At 35.6% G+C, this 21,104-nt stretch overlaps 1 protein-coding gene across 1 annotated transcript in view; it reads right to left on the reverse strand.

The window, feature by feature from the left end:
• LOC121337491 (receptor-type tyrosine-protein phosphatase delta) overlaps positions 1 to 21,104 on the reverse strand; it is a gene marked incomplete at its 5' end in the record, with an annotated part of 82,820 nt that overhangs the window by 51,933 nt on the left and 9,783 nt on the right. Inside the window, 2 exons of the mRNA XM_041407631.1 lie at positions 7,029 to 7,152; positions 20,272 to 20,369. Of these exons, the coding sequence (XP_041263565.1) occupies positions 7,029 to 7,152; positions 20,272 to 20,369 (222 nt within the window). The remainder of the gene's footprint in view (positions 1 to 7,028; positions 7,153 to 20,271; positions 20,370 to 21,104) is intronic.

A 21,104-nucleotide genomic window follows, 5' to 3' on the forward strand; every position in this document is an offset into this window, starting at 1 on the left:
CACAATGGGAGAAGAATCAGATGAGTAGTTCAGCACAAAAGACAATCCACTTTTAAATATCTCAACATAGTACAGAAGATAAAGTACAGAAGATAAAAAACCCCATGAACTGTATTTATGCTGAGAACTCATGAGCTGAGATGACAATACAGCTTACTGCAACATAGACTCAGATCCACAAGGCTAATAATGAAGAACTTAGGAATGATTCACTTGATTTCCTGAAGAGAGTTATAATGTTAAATAACTTTAATTAGACTTCACATTTTATTCACAAACTGAAATCAAATAATGAAATTATTTCAAGCCTTTACAAAGGCTGAGTACTGAACAGCTTTTCTATTTAAAATAAATTAAACTATAAAGCTTTTTTCTGCACTGCTTCCCTAAGATATGTGCTTTTAGTCATGTGCATAAATAGTGTGAAGTAATAGGATTAAATTCTGTCATGCTTGTAAACAAGTTGGAAAAATACCATGATGAACTCAGTGTTGATGAAGTTGTACTACTGGTTTAAATCAATGTCTGGTGTTTTCAACAATGCCAGAGCAAAAACCACAGGCTGGTTGTGCATGTGTGAACAAAACAGTGCGAAAAATCTAATTTATGTAAGAGGCATGCACCAGGTCAACTATAAAAGGATGCAGATCAGGCCCCTTGCTACCCTCTTTTTTTTTCATCTCTTTCTCTTTTGCTTTTGTTGTCACACCACCCTCTGCACCGGCCACATGGAAGGAACAGTGTGGAATCTGGGGTATTCTTTGTTCTCTCTCTCTCTTGCTTTGTCTGATCAAACCACACCTCTTAGTCTATCCCATACTCCATACAGAACTTTATTGCAGGAGTGCGGTGATTGTGGACCTGTGCTGTGGCTTGCTAGCCAGCATCTTTGAGGGGTTAATTTTAGGAGGTGAGAGCTATATTGGTGTACTGTCCAAAATTAAGGGCTTGTTAGCCACCACACTTGTGGAAGCAGATTGTAAGAATGTAGTGGCTTGTAAGACAACACTTTTGATTCTAAATAGCTGTCTGATTGTTGAAGTTAAGGAATACCTTAACACCAAAAGCACAAGAGACCTCGGCTGCCAGGGCACTGCTGACCCATGTTCTATTTGCTCCCCCAGGTCCTTTTCTGCTCTCCAGCATCTCATTCTCCAACCTGTTTGTACTTCCAAGGTTGCCCCATCCAAGGTGCAGAATTTGGCACTTCGTCTTATTGAACTTCCTGTGGTTGTTGATTGTTCAGCCCCCTGATTTGTCAAGGAATCTCTGCAGGGCCTCCCTGCCTTCACGGGAGTCAACAGCTTGCTCAATTTTGTATTGTTTGCAAACATGGTTAGTATCCCTTCCAGTCCTGCATTCAAGTCATTTATGAAGATGTTGAAGAGCACCAGCCCTAAGGTGGAGCCCTACAGAGCTGCACTAATGACAGTCCCCAGCCTGATGTCACCCCTTTCACTGTAACCCCTTGTGCCTGACCTGTGAACCAGTTGCTCACCCATCACATGATGTGTTTATCCAGCTGTGTGCTGGACATTTTGTCCAAAAACATATACCATGAGAGAAGGCATTAAAAGCTTTGGTGAAATCCAAAAAAATTACATCAACTGTATTTACTTAATCAGCTTGGCCAATGAACAGGTGCTAGGTGCCAGTAACAAGTGTTTCTGTGGATTTTACATGAAATCTATATAGTTAAACAAATAATCAAATTGAAATTGTCTAAGCACAAATCTGTACGTTAAGAACTCGCTGAAATATGAAGCAGCACAAAACCAATGAAGTACTCTAGCAGTGAACATTTGTAAAATGAAGACTTTTTACAAAGGCTGAGGAAAATTCTCTACATATCATCCTAACAAAGTTAGGTAAAAGGAAAAAGTAATGTCAGGAAAAGAAAACCTATAGACAGCTAGATAGTGAATAGACTGTTAGGAGGACTAAGGAGAGTCTGGTGAGGAGGGACAGGATGAATGATATGGAGTCTCAAAGAGAAATGTTGAATTAGAGAGAATTTATGGAAAGAAGGCAATCCCAAAAATGGAGAGGCAGAAGATGACGAATTAGGCCTGACAAAGATAGGGATTGTTTAGAGGACAGAAGAGAAGTATTTGAAAGGAAAGAGAAAAGGTGACGAAAGTGAAATGTATGTATGCAAACGAAGAACTAAGAGTGTAGAAGATCTGCAGGCAAGATGAGAAATTTGGAAGATCTGCAGGTGAGAAAAGAAACTTGGAAGGTGACCAGCAGAAAGACATGGGAAAAAAGGAGGAGCTCTTTTAGGAAAAAGAAATGAAGCATGAATTTGTTTTACTTTGGTCTAAAAATTGTCTAGTATTAAGAAGTCCAGAAAAGAAATAAATAGAGTGTTCTGTGCAGGTCCTCAGAAGCATAGGTAAGAGCATTGCATCAGGAAACTATCCACAATGCATGACAGTATGTGCAGATGGCAGTATGTTGCACAATACTATAAAGCAGATATTGAAATCTAACATGATATCATTGTACTGTGATTATTTCACTGCTGTCTGAAGCTGAGTTTAGTGATCTATTTAACAATAAGTAACACAGCAGTTAACAGCCAAAGGAATCTTTTATTGATCAGAAATATTAATTTATAGTCTAAACTATGCACTCAAAGAGATGATGAGTACCTCTACTAATATAAAATGAAATATCTGGTTTGATATTTCCTGCAAAACCCAGTTTCAATATGAGTGTTCACAGTGAACATGTACCAAATCTCCATTAGTTGGTCAAGAACAAAGCCACCAGATGTTTTCTTGAAGCTTTTCCCAAAGGAAAGTATGGCTACATATGCAGGAAAAATTGTTCTGAGTTGATTTTAAGGGTATCTAGAATGGCAGCATTTAAGTTATGACTATTACAGTATCAGTAGGCTCATACACCTACAACTTGTCTCAGCATTGTTGTCAAGACAGCCACCACTAAGTCTACACCATGAAATCTACTTCACAGGGGCCCTAACTTCACCCATCTTTTGTATCCATATTCTTTATGGGTATTTCTGAATCCATCACCAAAATACTTTTGTTGATTTTAAGGCACTGCAAGCTTGTAGGGTGAGGGGCCATTCAGTTCCTGTTGTTAGTAGAAGGCAACATAAATGCAATGTGACAGAGTGCAAATAGTCTGTACAGGTCATGACTCTTCAGTAGTTACAATGCTCCAATTTCTGAGTCTTACAATGATGGTCTGCATAATCAAAGCCAATTTACTGGCAATTTGCCATCAGACAAATAAGAATATTAGCAGCTTCTTGTCTTTTCTTTCTTGACCATTTGTATTACAGACAGAGCTTTCTAGTGTTAGCAGAATTTTAAAGTCACTAAATTTCCCATTAAAAAAACTACCCTGCTGAAATATAATGGGTAATTTTTTTCTCTTAATAACTGGCATTATGCAAATACATCCACATATAGAAGACTTTTGGTCATTAATATCTCTCAAAGAGTCGGCAAGGCATTTTAAAATGCAGAATGTTTATCCATTCCCTCCCCACCCCCTGAATTTTTATTTACTTCTTAGAGGCTGAAGAGCACAGATCTAGCTGTTTTTACTCAATCTGTTTGTCTTTTAATCAGTAAATTCTCTCTTAAATCCATTTGGATGCATATAATAAACTTCATTATATTCTAACATTCTGTCATTATACTTTAAAATTCCAAGTGTCCATCCAAGAAACAGCCAATATGAGCTGATTTCAAGACTTCGATCAGATTTCAAGAACACAGGAACAAAATTTTGCTAAGTAAAATTTTCTTTTCAGGAGGAAAACCAAATTACCACGTCCATCCTAAGTTTTTTCTCCAAAGGGAAATCTAATGCAATAAAATTTAAACAGTGATAACAAAAGTATTTCTGTGAAATGAGTAATTATGTTGTGGAACTCCATACTGTATGTAATTAGAGAGGTCAAGAACTTAGTGGGGATTCAACACCAGGTTTTGACAGGAGTTATGAAGGGTACCAAAATAAAAACTTTGAAAGTGTTAGTGAGCCTTGTGTTTCAGGGCTAATGCAATTTTAAACAATTTGATATTATCAATAGCTGGAAAGAATTTCAAATCTCTGCTAATTGCTTCTAAAGACTTTCTAGTAATCACTAGGAATAGGCTACAGAGTTCTGCACAAAACTGGCCTTGTGTCTTATTCTGAAGTATCAATTACACTATTCCATATTTCTGCAACACTGTTAAGAGGCAAAATGTCTATCAGTGTCTATCAGTGTAGAACTACAGATGCAGATGCTTAGTCTTTTCTTCATGTATATTTGCTCTTAAACAGTAAGCAACTGCCTAAGTGTAAAATGGAGCTCTTTTCATTAGAAAGGCACAGCTACTATTCAAACCTCACTAATAATATTAGTTTTCTTGTGACCACCAAAGAAATGCAGATGAGGCCTATATGTAGGCATGTATATGTACATGCATATATGTACCAAATATTCTCCAAATAGTTGTAACAAAATATAATGTAGTCCTAATTTAGGTCCGGATTAAGTTGCATAGTAACACAGGTAAAGGAGAATATATTTTTAAGTAATATTCCAAATACTGATCTCCCTGGTAACATGAAAAGAAACACAGCTATCAACTGAATAAGGTGCTGGCCAGACTGTGTATTTTCATATCTGAGATATCTACTTAAAACCCAAAAGAGAAGTACTTTTTACTAAATGCTAAAAGAAATTTATTAAACTTCTGACGGTACATACACAAAATTTCATCTACCCAATCATGTAAAATCCCAGGAATAAAAATTTTTAAGGGATAATTATATGCTAAATTATTTCTGTTTTAAAATTACATATCATCTTATAAAAAGGCATTTAATATTTTATGTTTTTTACCATATGCTTTTTTCACCATAATCTAAAGACTTGGAAAAAATTTAAAATCATGCAAATCACCAAATGGGTGAATATTCCATTTGTGGTTTTATGTCTAATACTAATATTACAAAAGGTTATAATACTTTTCTCTCTGTAGACTCAGTGACTATGAAAGATACAGAAATTTTAGCCTCATCGTGATATTTCTTACTTAAGAAAGGGAAACAAATATTACAAACTACAAATTTGTCCCTGCTCCTTAAAATACTCAGTCCCTTCCAGGTACAATGTAAATTTTTTTCCTCATTTTTACTACTGCTTAGGTAAAAACATAGTCCAATGAACTGTGTAAATTCATACTTTCATTTACTTTCACTAACATTTTCTGCTTTGTCTCTTAAATTTTCTTCCCATTCGCTGAATACTTTTTTTTTTTGTGGGAACCAAATTTCAGGGGACATTTACATACAGGGAAAAATGGCAATCTAGTTGTCTGATATACAAATTATCAAATAAATTTGATTGCATTTAATTTTTTTCTCTCCTTCTCTCCTCCGTTACACAACTCTTTTTCCAAACAAAATCCCTGAAAAAACTTGAGTCTTCTTTTTGTCAGTTAGACTTATCTCCCAGTTAAGTGTTTTGTTCTGAAGAACTTAACATTCAGAAATGCTGTCCAGTTGCTGTTCCTGACCTATTCAGACCATGTACTTTGACCTCTTGTCTGGACCAGTGAGACAGAAAAGGATATATATATTGAGTTACATCACACATAGCGCTAATTAGAATAGCCTCTCTTTGTTGAGACAGGTAGAGGCAGGTTTCTATACAGCCATATTTTTTACAAGGCAACATGAAAAATTTTTGCAAAAAAAGATCTTGTCAGAACTGCTATATGAACCTCAAAGGTGGAAAAATATAAGCAGATTATCATATGCAAATTCTTTGAGGCAATCATTAAAATTTGATAATACATTTGAGAAGCTCTTATCTGTATTATCAAAGCCTATGGTATGCAGCTGCAATGAATGAGAAAAGATCTAAACTTCAGTCAGTAGGATTGCCTTTTTCTTCACCAAAAAGCTAATATTAAAGTGGATTACACCTATAAATCCAGTGTCTTTAGGTCTGGAATAGCCAAAGATAAGCAGCTGTTTATAATCATAAATTAAAATACTTGCAGTTTAACTTGCACCATGTTATGACTGAAATAACTGAATACAGATCCCTCTATCTTATGTATCGTATGCAAGACCTGTTGGAGCTAACCAAAGACAGCTCTTATTAAATATCAACATTTAAACAACCTGTTTAAATATACAATTTGTTTGATTACAGCCATCATTAATACCTGACTGTCAACAACATAGAATAAACTGAAAATCTGTCTTCAACATAAGAAATAGGTTAATAGTAAGGCAGAATTGGAAAAAATAAAAAAAAAATCCTCTGAGTGAAAACCAGTGTGTCCTGATGCTTGGTAAAACAGACACAACACCTAGGACTGGCTACCTGTAACACTTTGCTTCAGATAAAACTTTGAAGTGTTTATGGTTTTGGAAAGCTTTGTAACAATGAAAGATATAGTGAAAAGCCCTCACTAAATCACACTGTCAATATTTAGTCAGTGAGATATTCCCAAAAGTGCCTGCACGTGGGCATTTGTTTAAAAACTCTAGTTTAATATTTAGATTGGAAATTAAATTAAAGTTCTAAGAGAGAGTTTTTAAAATTTCCCAAGAGAACATGAAGTTGAACTGATTTTTTTTTTCCCACAGTAAGGTTTTACAAAGTAAAACTCAATGTCCAGATCTCTTGAAAATTTCATTGATCAACAAATGCCTCAAGTCAAGTATGTTTGTTACTTCTATGTTTGCTTTGTAATGTTAGTATAAGTAAGTCAGTATACGTATAAGCAATATCCATTTACTTCAGGTAACTTCCTGGCATATACACAGGGAACTAATGAATTCAGTGTTACACATGAATGTACATTTTAATGCAAGTTCATAATACGTTACTGATAATAAGCATCAGAAAAGGATTGTCATTACAGGAATTTAATGGAAGTACTTTAATTAACACTTTTTTATATTAGTATATAAAGATATTGATTGGTAAAATCATTCTAGATTTTAGGATTTAATTAATTTAATTTGAAAGACCTCCTTACCTTCTATTGCTGAGAGTAGAACACGAGAATGGTCGTATGCAATTACATTCGCATATCTATTCTTTGGTTTGTTTACTTCCAGGTTAGAGTGCTCCCATGTGAACTGCTGACCAGGATCAATAGACTTCAAAAGACAAAGAGAAAAAAAGGAAAGGAAACTTTGAGCTAGGGACTACATAATTGTTTTATTTATGGTGATTAGAAACTAAAATCCCATAGTTTTCTCTGGAAATAATTTCCTTCTGAAAGAAAATTGTTACCTCAGGACACATTGTAGCACATTAGATCATATTGCATTAACCATTTTGTATTTAAGCATCTGAAATTTCCATGTGGAATATAAACCACAAACTTTTAAAATCCGGGGCTTTTTCTTCAGAGAAAGCAAGCTATCCACCCTTTTATCTTTTTATTCATTTTGGAAAGTGAGGGGTTCTAGATTAACAGGAGATGAATAAATACCATAAATCTCAAAAAACACTAGGATGCCTTTATTAGTAAGAACACATGTTCAAAAATTTCCCTGTCCTATATACTAAGTAAACTCCAAAGGTTCCTGAAGAAGTTTTTCAGAAGAAAAAAAAATGTTTCTGTTCTTTCATTTTGATGCCAGACCAACCCATGGCACTAGTGTTGCTCAGGAAACTAGCTGTGTTTCATCCATACACAACATAATGAAACTTGCTTTTTATTTCCTTGAATCATAAATAAGTAAGAAATTCAGGCATATTTGAAATTTTAATGATATCTTATTCATAAACATAACTAATCTTATTCATAAACAAAACTACATGTTTCCAGATTTGCTGTTTATTTTCCGTTCCAGGATGGAAGTACAGAAGCATTCACCACACTCCTTCATCCTTCACCAGTAGGGAATCTTCAGACTCTAGTATTTTTACCTCTATGGTTGAATGATTTATGCAGCAAAGTGAATACAAAATAGGTAACAGATGGTACTGTTTATGCTCACTATGGCAGTGGTTGTATGAAAGGTCATCTCATACTGAGAAGTCATGAATAATCACCTATTGTTTTATTTTCCCTTTCTGTAACATTAGAGACCTTAAAATTGTTTCATCAATATGAATACATGACTACGGCTTGAGGTTTATGCCCTCTGTTTAATCCTGGTAAGAACTGGCAGCTCCCAATGACAGCTAGTGGTAAACTATTAAACAAAACAAAAAAAAAAAAAAAAAAAGAAAAGAAGAAAAAAAGACGAAAAAGATGACACAGATAAGCCAAGGTAGGGCACTTCACCAGCACTGTGCTCATTTTCCTCATGTAGACCAGCAACATGGCACAAATCAGGAGATCCTTACTGCCAGTACAGCATCAAGCCAACAGCTTTGCTGACTCTTCCAAGGGTATGACCTGTAATCTATCAGAGTAGGTATTACCTGACAATGAGCATGTGTAAAATTAGTTAATGTGATTTTATTAGGATCTATGCCTTAGACTGATAATTTGGCGAGTCTGAAAATGGTTTTATTCTCATGCATCTTTACATATTTTATAAAATTTATTTATTTAATATTTTGAGAATGACTTTGCTTCTTTATTGAGATTATGGGGAAAAAAAATCATTTTGCCTGGCTGCCTGATAGAGAAGCATTTGTCTTGGGAAAACAAACACCTCACAAAAAACAAGTGCCTTATCCTATTAACCAATACCCTAGGCTCAATTAACTTCTTAACAAATAATTATAAAATCCAGCATAGCCTAGGAATGGAGAGTAGAAGAGCGGGACGAGTCAGGTTCTGGCTCACCCTTTAGCTACAGCAACTGAGATAGAGTGCTTGGCACCTCCTCCCCAAAAGGAAATGAACGGGGACTGTCTAGAGGAATGAGGAAGAAATTAAATGCTTGGGATCATGACGAAGGCCATGAAAATTCTACTTATGCTTTGCATATGATTCATTGGAATTCACAAAATTCACAGAATCACTAGGTTGGAAGAGACCTTCAAGATCATTGACTCCAAGCCATGCCCTAACACCTCAACTAAACAATGGCACTGAGTGCCACATCCAGTCTTTTCTTAAATACATCCAGGGATGGTGACTCCACCACCTCCCTGGGCAGACCATTCCAGAACTTTATCACTCTTTCCATAAAAACCATTTTCCCAGTATGAAACCTATATTTCTCTTGGTGCAGAGGACTGTGTCCTCTTGTTCTGTCTGTTGCCGCCTGGAGAAAGAGACCAAACTCCACCTGACTAAAACCACCTTTCAGGGAGTTGTAGAGATTTGATAAGGTCACCTCTGAGTCTCCTTTTCTCCAGGCTAAACACCCCCAGCTCCCTCAGTTGTTCCTCACAGTATTTGTGTTCCAAGCCCTTCACCAGCCTTATTGCTCTCCTCTGAACACACTCCAATGTGTCAGGGTCCTTCCCAAACTGAGGGGCCAAAACTGGACACAGCACTCAAGGTTTCACCTCACCAGTGCCAAGTACAGGGGGAGAATATCCTCCCTGCTCCTGCTGGCCACACTGTTCCTGATCCAAGCCAGGATGCCCTTGGCCCTCTTGGTCCCCTGGGCACACTGCTGGCTCATGTTCAGCTGGCTGCCACCAGTCCCCCCAGGTCCCTTTCCAGCCACACCGTCCCCAGGTGTGGCTGGAAAGGGACACCTGTAACATTGCAGGGTGTTATTGTGGCCAAAATGCAGGACTTGGAAGTTGGACTTCATCCTACTGGACTCTGCCGATCCCTTCAACCGTTCCAGGTCTCTCTGCAGAGCCCTCCTACCCTCCAATAGATCAACACTTAGTGTCATCTGCAAATTTACAATGAAGGACTCAATCCCCTCAATACCCTCATCAATAAAAATATTGAACAGAAGTGGCCCCAGCACAGACCCCTGAGGACGCCACTGGTGCCTGGCCCCAGCTGGATGCAGCATTAATATATTTATAAAAACATTTTTTGTTATTCTTCATGAAAAAAGTCACCATTTTAAGTTCAAACTGAGCTCAGGCTCCCTAATTTTTTTTTTCTACATACTCTAACAGCCCTCTTAAATACTATCTGAGAAACCTGACTCTCCTTCCTAAGATATACATCCTTTTTTTATTCCTGAGTTCTTCCAAAACCTCCTTGCCCACCCAGGCTGGACGTTTGCCTCTTTGACTCGTCTTTCGGCACACAAGGACAGTCTGTTCCTGTACCATTTTGAGACATGCCTACCCTTTCTGAACTTCTTTACTTTTAAAGCTCTCTGAATGAGTCTCCTGAATAGGCCAAAGTCTGCCCTCCAAAAGTCCAATGTAAAAGTCTTATTGATGCTCCCCCTTGACTTCACCAAATATTGAGAGTTTTGTAATTTCATGATCACTCTGCCCCAAGCAGTCTCCAACCACTACACCTCCCACCAGCCCATCTCTATTTGAAATCAGCAGGGCTAACACGTCCCTTCCCCTGGGGGGCTCACTCACCTGCTGCAACAAAATGTTGTCCTCTACAAACTCCAAAAATTTCCTGGACTGCCTCTTTTCAGCTGTATTGAGTTCCCAACAAATGTCCGGCATGTTGAAATTGGCAACAAGAACTAGGGCCGATGGTCCAGAAACATTCTCTAGCTGTTTACAGAATGAATTGTCCACCACTTCTTCCCGGGTGGGTGTACCATAACAGATTCCCAGTAGGATGTCAGCCTTATTGGCCTTCCCCCTAATTGTATCACTGTATGTGTTACTTTTGAACTAACAGTTCAAAAGGCACTCTTGAATTAAGATCTGAAAGAACCTGATTTTTTAAAGCTTCTACACAATTTTTGACACCAAACTATTTGGATTCACTGTCTTAGAAATTTGAGTGACTATGATCAATATATCTTAAAATGTCAGTAGTATTAGGAGATTATTAAGTCAGTATCTAAATAGACAAAGGTTTGCAAAACTGGTGATGGATTTTTTTTTGGAGTCAAATTGTATTTTGTTTACCTATAAAGGGACAGTGAATTTTTCCACATGCAAAGGTAGACATCTCTTCTGTGCTATGCTTAAGTATTAACAGTGATGTGATCCAAGAGTAGTGTTTCACCCTTCTCCAACAAAAACATTACTTTTTCTGACTACAAAGTGAAATTCTTTTCATCAATAAAGCAAATGGTATAATTTTACTCTCTAATTTCACTCTGTAATACTTTTATTCCTTTTTCTTACAATTTAGTTTCATTCTAGTACTGTTTTCCCATGCTCTGAGAAGGATGGCTGGTAGAATTTTGAAGCGGGTATGCACTGTGTAATTTAAAAACATAAGTATTTTATCTTTACTTCTAAGTGCTATTTATTTCATCAAAGGTGCAGAGAAAGAATTTGGAGTGCATTTCTATCGGTGCTGGGAAGAGTTTTATATATATATATATATATATATATATATATATATATATATATACACATATATATATATACATACAATATTTAAGACATCATATGCCTCTTTATCAGCAGGCCAACAATTCACTTACATCATATGACTTGAACACTAATAAAATTTACATAAAGACTTCTCTCAGCACAAATCTTCCCTCTTTTCCTTTTTGAGTTAATGAAGGTGAATAAGAAAATTTATGCAGTTTATATACAGGTCAAGTTTTCAGAATTTTGGAAAATAATTTTTATGGATTTATTTCAGAATTCTAGTAGAAATTTAGAAGACAAACATTGTACAGAAGATGCTAACTATATATTTGTGCATTAACTTTTAAAATAACATTGGTAACTTGACCAGGAATGATACACATCTATATCCCTGACTACCCAGACAGTATTTTTTGAGAGACATATATGGAAACATGCTATCTAAACCACTGTCCACTGCCCTACAATGAAGCATAGTACTCTGCATTGTTCTAGAAACATAACTGAAGCAGACCATCTGTCTTATCTCTTAGGTTTTTACCTACACTGCCAAAGTAGTCTGGAAGTTACTTCACAATGTGAGATGTCAGGTACACTTTCTCTTCACATAAGAAAACTAGAAAATAACTGAATCAACTGCCTGTCTAACACGCTGCTATTTTTGAGCCTGGACTGAAGGACTTTGGCTTTAAATCATAAAAACCAAAACAGGTTGTAAAAAATGATAAAAAATGGTTAAAACCAGTAAGTTTAAACTGCAGTTTTGCATATACAAAGATGATTTTGCATATACATTGAAAATGATGGTCTGAGATTCTTATCTATAATGAGAAATAGCTTCAGCTCTATATTATACCTATTTTTCATGTGAATTTACAGAAATAAAACTTTAAATTTAAAGCTTAGCTTCAACTCTTCAGTATTCAGTATTATTCTTCCACTTTTCACTCCTTAAAGTTTAAGCATTCTAAAGTTACTGTTTGATATCAAGACAAAAACCCAAACATACATATTGTATGGTGTATGGCCAGATGGTGTAGTTTAGTGATTAATATTTAGGTCTACATGCAGACATAGTTAACATAAATTATCAGAAACAGGCAAATGGATTGAACTTTAATCTTTCCTATTTTCCTCACCAATCTGAACCACTTTGTGGCCATACCATCCTCCCATAAAGCACCATTTTGTCAAAAGAAAGTTCATCTGTACTTCCTCAGAGTTAATAGCCACACTCTCAACAAAGAGTTGAGTGGTATTGCCAGACACATTTCAGAAGTGTGAAAGACCAATAACTCATGAATAACAAGTCTGTGCTAACAGTTTTAATGAGTGCTTTAATGGTTTAATGGATGGCACTTTAATAGGATTTCTAGTATTTTCATTCTGAAAGCTTGCCTTCAGTAAAGCTGTCATTAATAAAGAAGCGGATTTCACTGTGTAGTATGGGTGCTTTGTGCAAAAGACATAAAAATATTTGTAATACTGTTATTTGCCTCTCATGCTTTGACAAATCTTTCAGCTAGTGTGTTCTGAATGGCTGGCTACTGAAACAAGTGTGATGAGTTAGTGGGAAGACTGGAGCAATACTTACTATCAGAATGCACTATCCATAAAATAGTTAATTGACTAATAATAATGGTAACCAACATGTTCTGATGGTAACCAAACCAGAAGAATTTCAAAATTCCTCTGCAATACCATGTACCTGCTCACTCACTGTGCAGTTTTCCTTTATACCACTTAAACAAGAGGCAAATGGTCCCTGATGTGAGTCTTCCAGGACTAGATCCTGCTTCAGCACTAAGGAAGGAAGGACTATGACAAAATGTCACTCCTCCTGGTGCGAGCTGACATGTGCCTGCCTGCTCTGGAACACTGCTCTTCCAAGGGTCACTACAGCAGCAAATTAGAAGCCAGCAGTTTTAGGTTTCTGCTGAATGTGAGGATTGATATATACTGCACAGCTTTCACAAGGAAGGGGAAGGAAGCATGTCCTGTAAAGCATTTTCAAGCACTGCAGGTGCACTGTTTGTGGCTTGAATTAAATCACCAATGAGCACTGCCTCACAGAGAAACCTAGGACCAGGTAGGCAAAGTAAAATGAAAAAGAAAAATTGGAGAGCCTGTCAACACAAACAGACTCAGAACTACTGGTGAAGGTACACAGCTATGCAGAGAAATTAACAGTTTGATCCTCTTTTACCACTGTCATCAACTGTGAGGAGAATTTCATACCATAGCTGATGAATCTATGACAGAGTGCTATTGTATTATGCAGGAGACTTGCTAATAGAATGAGATTTACATACTGCATTACCAAAATGTGAATGCTAGATGCATGAACATTAATTCATGATCATGGCAATTTGTCAACTGAAATTATGCTTTTTAAATTAAGACAGAGACTTTCCCATTACACTGCAAAGGGTATAATATTCAAGAATATGGGGGGAAACCTCCTTTTGAGGTTCAGACCTCAAAATAAGTCTTAGCCATGTGGCTAGGACTTCTTTTCAACTCGAATATGAGTTTGCATCCTGGTCCTAAAAACAGTTAAAAATGCTGATGATTCATTTTCTGTTAATTCTCAAAGAGAAAAGACCTAACTGTACAAGAGTAGCAAGATATACAAAGAGCTTTTTTCCAAAAGTTTTTAAAAATTTCCCTCAAGAAAAAAAAGGCATTTTCTTCACAGTATCAAGCTAATATTTCTATCACTAAATGAAACTATGCAAAACTTGATTCCAGTGGAATCAAACAAGCTATATAAGCATAAAACTGAAGAAAATTTAAAGAGGAAAATAAGCATTATTTGAAAACATCCTTGAAGGAGATTCTTTATTTCAAAAAGCTATAAAATCCCTAGTTTTTAAAAATTAATCATTTTGGTTTGTATTTCTTTACCACCAGTTTAAACATAACCTATCTACAATTAACATAGTTTGACCATGATATCATAACCAGTTGTAATGGAAATAATTTTGTGTTGAAAATTGGGGATTACAGTCAACTTCATGTGGAAAATAAATATCAGGAGGAAATGAGTACCTGAATAATGAAAAAAACTTGCTTTGTTTAAATATTTTTGTGGTTAAAGCATCCTGCTGGTTTGTTTTATATAGTGTGTGAAATGCAGCAGGTCTTATAAACTAAACTTTATAATTGTCTCACATGAGACACTATGCTACTTTAAATTTTAAACATCCTTTTCATCATGTTTTTAAAGCACTGTCCATATATTTTATTTCAAGGAAAGAGTAAAGGAGTTAAATTCTTAATGGATTTTTCTCTATAAGCCCCCAAAATTATTGCAAATTAATATTTCTAAAGAGCTCCTGCAAAACTCAATTATCTAGAACGATCTAGTTAGTTTGTCTTCAAATAATTTTTCTTGCTTCAAGAACACTATTTTTCTCTTTATAGACATATCACTCCTATTTCAGGCAAAATAAAACTGATATTTATCACAATATAAAATCATTGAATTAATTTTGGAAAAGACCTCCAAGATCATTGAGTCTAACCTAGTCTCAGGTGGAGACTGACCACCAGCACTCCAACCATAGCACTAAATGTCACACCCAGTTGTTTTTTGAACACTTCGAGTCATGACGAATCCACCACCTCCCTCTGTTCCAATGCTTTCAGTAAAAAATTCCTTCTGGTGTCCAAGCTGAACCTCATCTGGCACAACTTGAGGCCATTTCCTGCTGTCCTGTCACTTGTTGCCTGGGAGAAGAGGCCAAACTCCACCTGGCTAGACCCTCCTTTCAGGCAGTTATTTGACTAAATAAATTGTGTCTGTGATATTTCTTGGCAAAAAACTCATTCAGTAACAGACCAAAACACTGCATCCTAATATGTAATACCAGCTTTCTTTTATTTGATGAATTATATAAGCATAACCAAATGCTGCTATCCCATTGACGTATTCACAGCACAATGGAAGGAGATAATACCCCACTCTAAATCTTGACTAGCAGGATTTCAAATTCCTGCACTATACTGCTGGCTTGGATACTACCCTTGATGGAACTGAGCACCAAACAACCTAGGGGAATGCAAGTATATGTGCTGTTAATAAGACAACTTTTCATCATTCATTGACTACACTAATTGTTTCTCAATAAATGGAGCACATCCTATGAAAGTAAAGTTAGAAAATCCCAATAAATAATATTTGTAATATTAGAAAGAGGAAAAAGAACAAAAACGTTTTTGCTGGGAAAATAATTGATTTTTCCACGAGTCACTTTTACCTACAATGCTATAACAGTTAAGTGCAGCTGTTTCTTTGATAGAGATTAATTCAGTGGTTTATCTGTTCTTCCTGACTTCTAAAATGTATTATATTGATAATATAAGTTTTATATGTGGTTCTACTATACAATATTTACTGTGTTTTAGCATCCAATGTTTATGCTGTTGCAGCTTGAGATACAAAAAGAAAAATATAACATACTCAGTAAACTGTGTTCCCACCACAAATTTAATCAACTGATTCTGAAAAGCTACAATAAAAAAAAAGTCAAATTGCACCTTCATGTTTTCCAATACTCAATTTTAAAGCAAAAGACTGGCTGCAATTTACAGAAAGAAACCTAATGAGAGAAAACATTAAATTATACACAACTTCTTGTAACATTTGTTAACCAGTGCATATATACATATTCACAGTAAATCATGCAGAGTCTGATAGTGTAAATTTTGTGTTGTAGTGACAGATTCTCATGCAAATATAGTATGAATCGTAATCCACTGCCTTAAGTATTGCAAAGTACTATGTTTGTACTATGTTCTATGTTCTAAACCTCAGCAAAGAAATATTAAATTATTACAAGTCTCAGGAATCTGCTTTGGAGGATTATATTTTCTGTTCTGCCTTATTGGAGGAAATTACCTTACAAATACATCGTAGAATAGGCAGAACATTACTAGTTTTATTCAGTTTATCTCCACGACCACCTTTTATTTTTAAATTCTGAAGTCTCAGATAAGAAGGAGATACAATATAAAGGTCAGTATCTTATAAACACAGATTTTTGCTTAGCAGCTGTCAAGCCCATATGGACCCTTACATTACATAAAAATACCACTGAAATTGCCAAAGTCAGCAAAAGACTCCCAATAATCAGCTGGGGTCAATCCTGCCTTTAAATTAGAGAACAGAAAATAACTGTGTGACATTAGTGATATGATATTTGATATTAACAGAGTAAATCAACTTTTTTTTTAGGCTTGGGGATTGTGAGCTAACAAAAATTAATGAAGGATTATGAAAAATTTATTTTGAAAGCGAAATTAACCTCTTTGAGGAGTCACAGCACTATCTTGTGTTAACACTACAGAACCACTTTATGCAACATGTGAATTGTAAGTTTATATGAATCTTGACACTGTAATAACCCTTGAGGCTTGGCCCCTCTTGTCCCACAAAAGATGGTATTCAAGGTAAATTTGTGAGAGAAGTACAATGGAAGATATGCTGTAAGAGCTGGGGTAGGAGATGCCCTGAACAAGACATTACAGAATAGTTTCTGACAACTTGCAGAAGTAGGAACTTGTCCAGTTGATGGCACTGAGCCTTAGAAAACATATAATTAGAAGCTGTTCTACACTGAAGAATACACTGTTTTGAAGAGACAGGGAGGTTTGTCCTTCTAAGGTGAAAGTGGAAACAGGAAAGAAGCTATATTCTTCCAAAAGGAATAAACCAAACTTGTATTGACTTTTGATCAGAAATTCTGATCAAAAGTAAGTGGATGGAACATGAGCAAGGATGGAACAAGTTCCATCCTTGAGAAGTTGGAACAAGTTCCATCCCCTTGAGAAGAGGAACAAGTAATAAGGCATTTCTTAGAAAATGAAAAGATGTGTTTGTGTGGTGAAACCACTATTTCTTTCGAAGTGGCAACTGAAGTAGGTTGTGCTAAAAAAAATAATTTAAACATCCTTTTGAAACGGAGCTAGCCTCCTGATAGAAGGAAGAGAAGTAAGAGACTATCAGAAAACCACCAACATATATTTTACTTTATGGTATCACAAAGTTATCACTTACTACAGTAAGTGATACATACAATCAATACATCTTTGAAGAATTTCACCCATGCAATTCACACAATTCCATAAAAAGTAAAAGAAAATAATTGACTGCCAACGAGGAAAGGGCATTATATATATATTAAAAAAAAAAACAAAACAAAAAAAAAAAAAAAACAAAAAAAAAAAACCAAAAAAAACCACAACAAAATCAGCAGTGGTAATTGATGAAAACTCTTTGCTTCCCTAAACAGCAATTAATTGGAGGATTTTGCTGGTATCAATAAAGGTCAGTAGTTTTGTGCTGCATGTTACACCTTGAACTTTTGAATATGAGAAGTATCTCTTTTTCCTTCTGTCTCACCAGCTCTAGTGTTATCTGAAGTGATAATGACTGAACTGTTACCATCTGTACCTCTTTCTGCCTTGCAATCAGATTTAAAAAGATTGTTTAAGGGATATTAGTGAGAACTGCTGCTGAAGTAGAAGGTCCCAATCGCTGACCACAAATATACCCACCACTTCCCGTTGCTGGCACTAGCACTTAAGCAGACATGTGGTGAGCTAGTTCAGGGAACTGATCCAATTGAAAGCAGCAAAGAAAAATAAAACAATTAGTTTTCAGCTGAATCTATTTCCTGAGATAATCCTTGAACAGCTGCACATCTGCTAGTGCCAGGACTGGCACAAGAGAGTCAACAGGAATGCACAGCCAAGACACGGAGATGACTTACAATGATCATCAAGCTGCAGCTTTAGTCCTCTGCCTAGCCTAGACCATGAAACCAAACAGCATTGCTTTTCACTAATTCTGTTTCAAAATGGATGAATCTTGGACTAGATGGAAATGAAGTGATATCTCTAAAGCTGTAATTTCAAAGACAAATGTTGAACCTTCTTGGGCAAAGCAATATGAATGAAGCTTGATGTTGACCCACACAGTTGCCCATATTCTAATCTTGAATGTCTGACCATTCTGCTCCAGATGGTATGTTTTGTAAAGATTAAAAAAAAAAAAACAAAAAGAGGGAAAAACCCCAAACAAATGAAGGAAAGAATGTGGAAGCTGTCCTGTTTACACAGACAAGAGAAATTTCTGCAGGGTCAGAAGATATTAGGAATTTAATGTATCTCTCAATACTGGCTATAAATTATTAAAATACACTCTCAAGATGATTTTAATTACTCAAGTAAAAGAGATAATACAAAACACCAAAACTTTTAATTTCTATTACAGCATAACAAAACCATGTCACATCCCCACCATCTTCAAGATGTAGTGCAGCTGAATTGTTTATTTGTAATAAAACTATACTGTACTATATGACTTGTAAATGGTTTGGGATTTTCTACACGGAAAAAACCAATTGATTTGCCCACAACAGGAAATGGTTTTAAAATTTGTACCATATGTTATCTTTTATTATGGTGAATATTCTGCGACATAAAATTCCCTGTCTGATTATTTATATGCTGCAGTCTTCATACTTAAGAATGTAGGGTTTACACATAGAAAAGTCAGAAGATTATCCCACATTTTTTACATGACAGCAACAATAAACAGCAATCCTCAGCTGTTCTTCAACAAATTTATTTCCAGAAATTGTTGAAACTGTATTTTCTTTTTAATTTCTAATGAGATTATTTCTTAAAGCGGTCTTAAGGACTTTCTGAATCCTACATTCAATTAAAAACACAAGCAATTGTAGTTCTTTATCATAGTACTTAGTACAAATTTTTAACATCTTCTCTCAAGACTTTTAAAATACAATGGAAATATATAGGACTTCCACATACCCTGCAGTAACATGTTACTATGAAACTAAAATGTGAAAGTAATCTTGAGTGTTTTTTATTGCTCTGCCAGTGTCCATACAAACCTTCAAATGCCACTAATGTGCAGTCCCTAAAAATAAGAGCAACTCAGGTTTTCACTCCACCATGCTGAGAAAGTGTTGGAGGATTTTAAGCAAGGATTAGTGACACAACAGACCACAAAGAAAATACTGTGTTGGTGATCCCTCTGGGGGCTGTTAAACCTTGTATCACTGACATGGTCACCTATAGCTGATCTATGGAAGCACTTCTTTACTGATGGTTCAGTGTACATTTAATCTAGGTATTTTTGACATGGACAATATTTTGGCATTAAATAACAGCTATAATTTACCACGCTTAATGGATGGCTCCCTAAGTCCCTTCAGCCACAAATTACTGACCTGAGAGGATGTTATCCTCCACTATAGCAATACCTATATACTCCAGGGGTTACTGACAATGTAGCTGGTAAATGATCACTGTCTTCAGTTACGTTCTTTCATGCTCTTCTAGACCATCATTCACAATTTATCAAAGTGGTATTTTTGACAGAAGGAAAATACAATGTCCTGAAACTACTACAATAGAAGAGACAACAAGCACTTGCAAACCCTTTTATCTCATGTAAAAAAAAAATTAAAGCAGTGGACTGAACCTTCTTTGTGTGCTGTATGTGTCCTGTCAACATTACATTACACGGGAGATTTTTTAAAATAATCTAAGGATCTTTAAACTGCAGGAAAGATATACGTCTGTGTACATTAAAAGAAGTCTATACTGTATCATTCACACATTACTTCAAGTATGTGTCCATGGAATCTGCCTGATATGTATCTTTATAAAAAGAGAACAAGATTTTATGAGCAAAGGAGCCATCCCGCCATTGTAGTCATTTTACACCATTTTTTTTGTCATACATATCATACAAACCTGGCACCATATCATAGAGAAGTCTTGGGAAACAGCAAGCACGACATTTAAAATCTGAATGGTAAAGAAGTGGGTAAAATTACCTCATATTCCTGTGAGAACTTCAAATTGTCATTTGCTTTCAATCTTTCAATGTGATCTGCAAGTTCCAAGATAGGTATTGGGGGATGACTGGCCATACCTGTTGAAAAAGAAAGAAGAACAAAATTTGAAGTAAACTACAGTGATGGCATTGCTCTAAAATTTAGAAAATGCAGTAGTTAGAATGTCTATAAATGTGTAAGTAGTAAAGATGTCATATGTGAGAGAAGCAGGCAAATAGTTTGGTTACTCAAAGCAGGACATGCTCTGCATAGATGAGCTCTGAAGCCAAATTAAAAGAAGTCACCAAACGTATTCCCAAAGCTAACATTCTTAGTGTAGAGGAAAGAGCTACTGTCATATGAGTCAATGAGTTTAGCTAGGCATGGAAAAATGAAACAGTTAGACCTGATGTTGACCTCTGCTTTGAGTAATGACTCTTAATGTCATTTCAAACTCCTTCTACTGCAATGCATGAAATTAAAACTCTGTTGAATTAGATGAGGAAATGTGAACTGAGAAACAGACACTGAAAGAGCTCTAAAGGGGAAATAAGAGTATTTTGACAGAAAACAAAGTGACTTATGCATAATCAAGAAAACAAACTTGAATAATGAAGGTTACCAAGGTAACCAGACACCTGAATCTGGAAAGGAAATGGTAAAAAAAAAAAAGAAACCTAAACCAACATAAAACTAACTTAAAAAATAAAGAATAATGAAATTGAAAGATTCAAGATTAATAATATAATAATAATAATAATAATAATAATAACAATAATGCATCAAGGTATAGAAGACTGAGTGTGTACTCTAAATTAGAAATACTTAAGTAT

The sequence above is a fragment of the Onychostruthus taczanowskii genome, unplaced genomic scaffold (genome assembly GCF_017590055.1).
Source record: "Onychostruthus taczanowskii isolate IOZ18803 unplaced genomic scaffold, ASM1759005v1 scaffold270, whole genome shotgun sequence".
NCBI lineage: Eukaryota > Metazoa > Chordata > Aves > Passeriformes > Passeridae > Onychostruthus > Onychostruthus taczanowskii.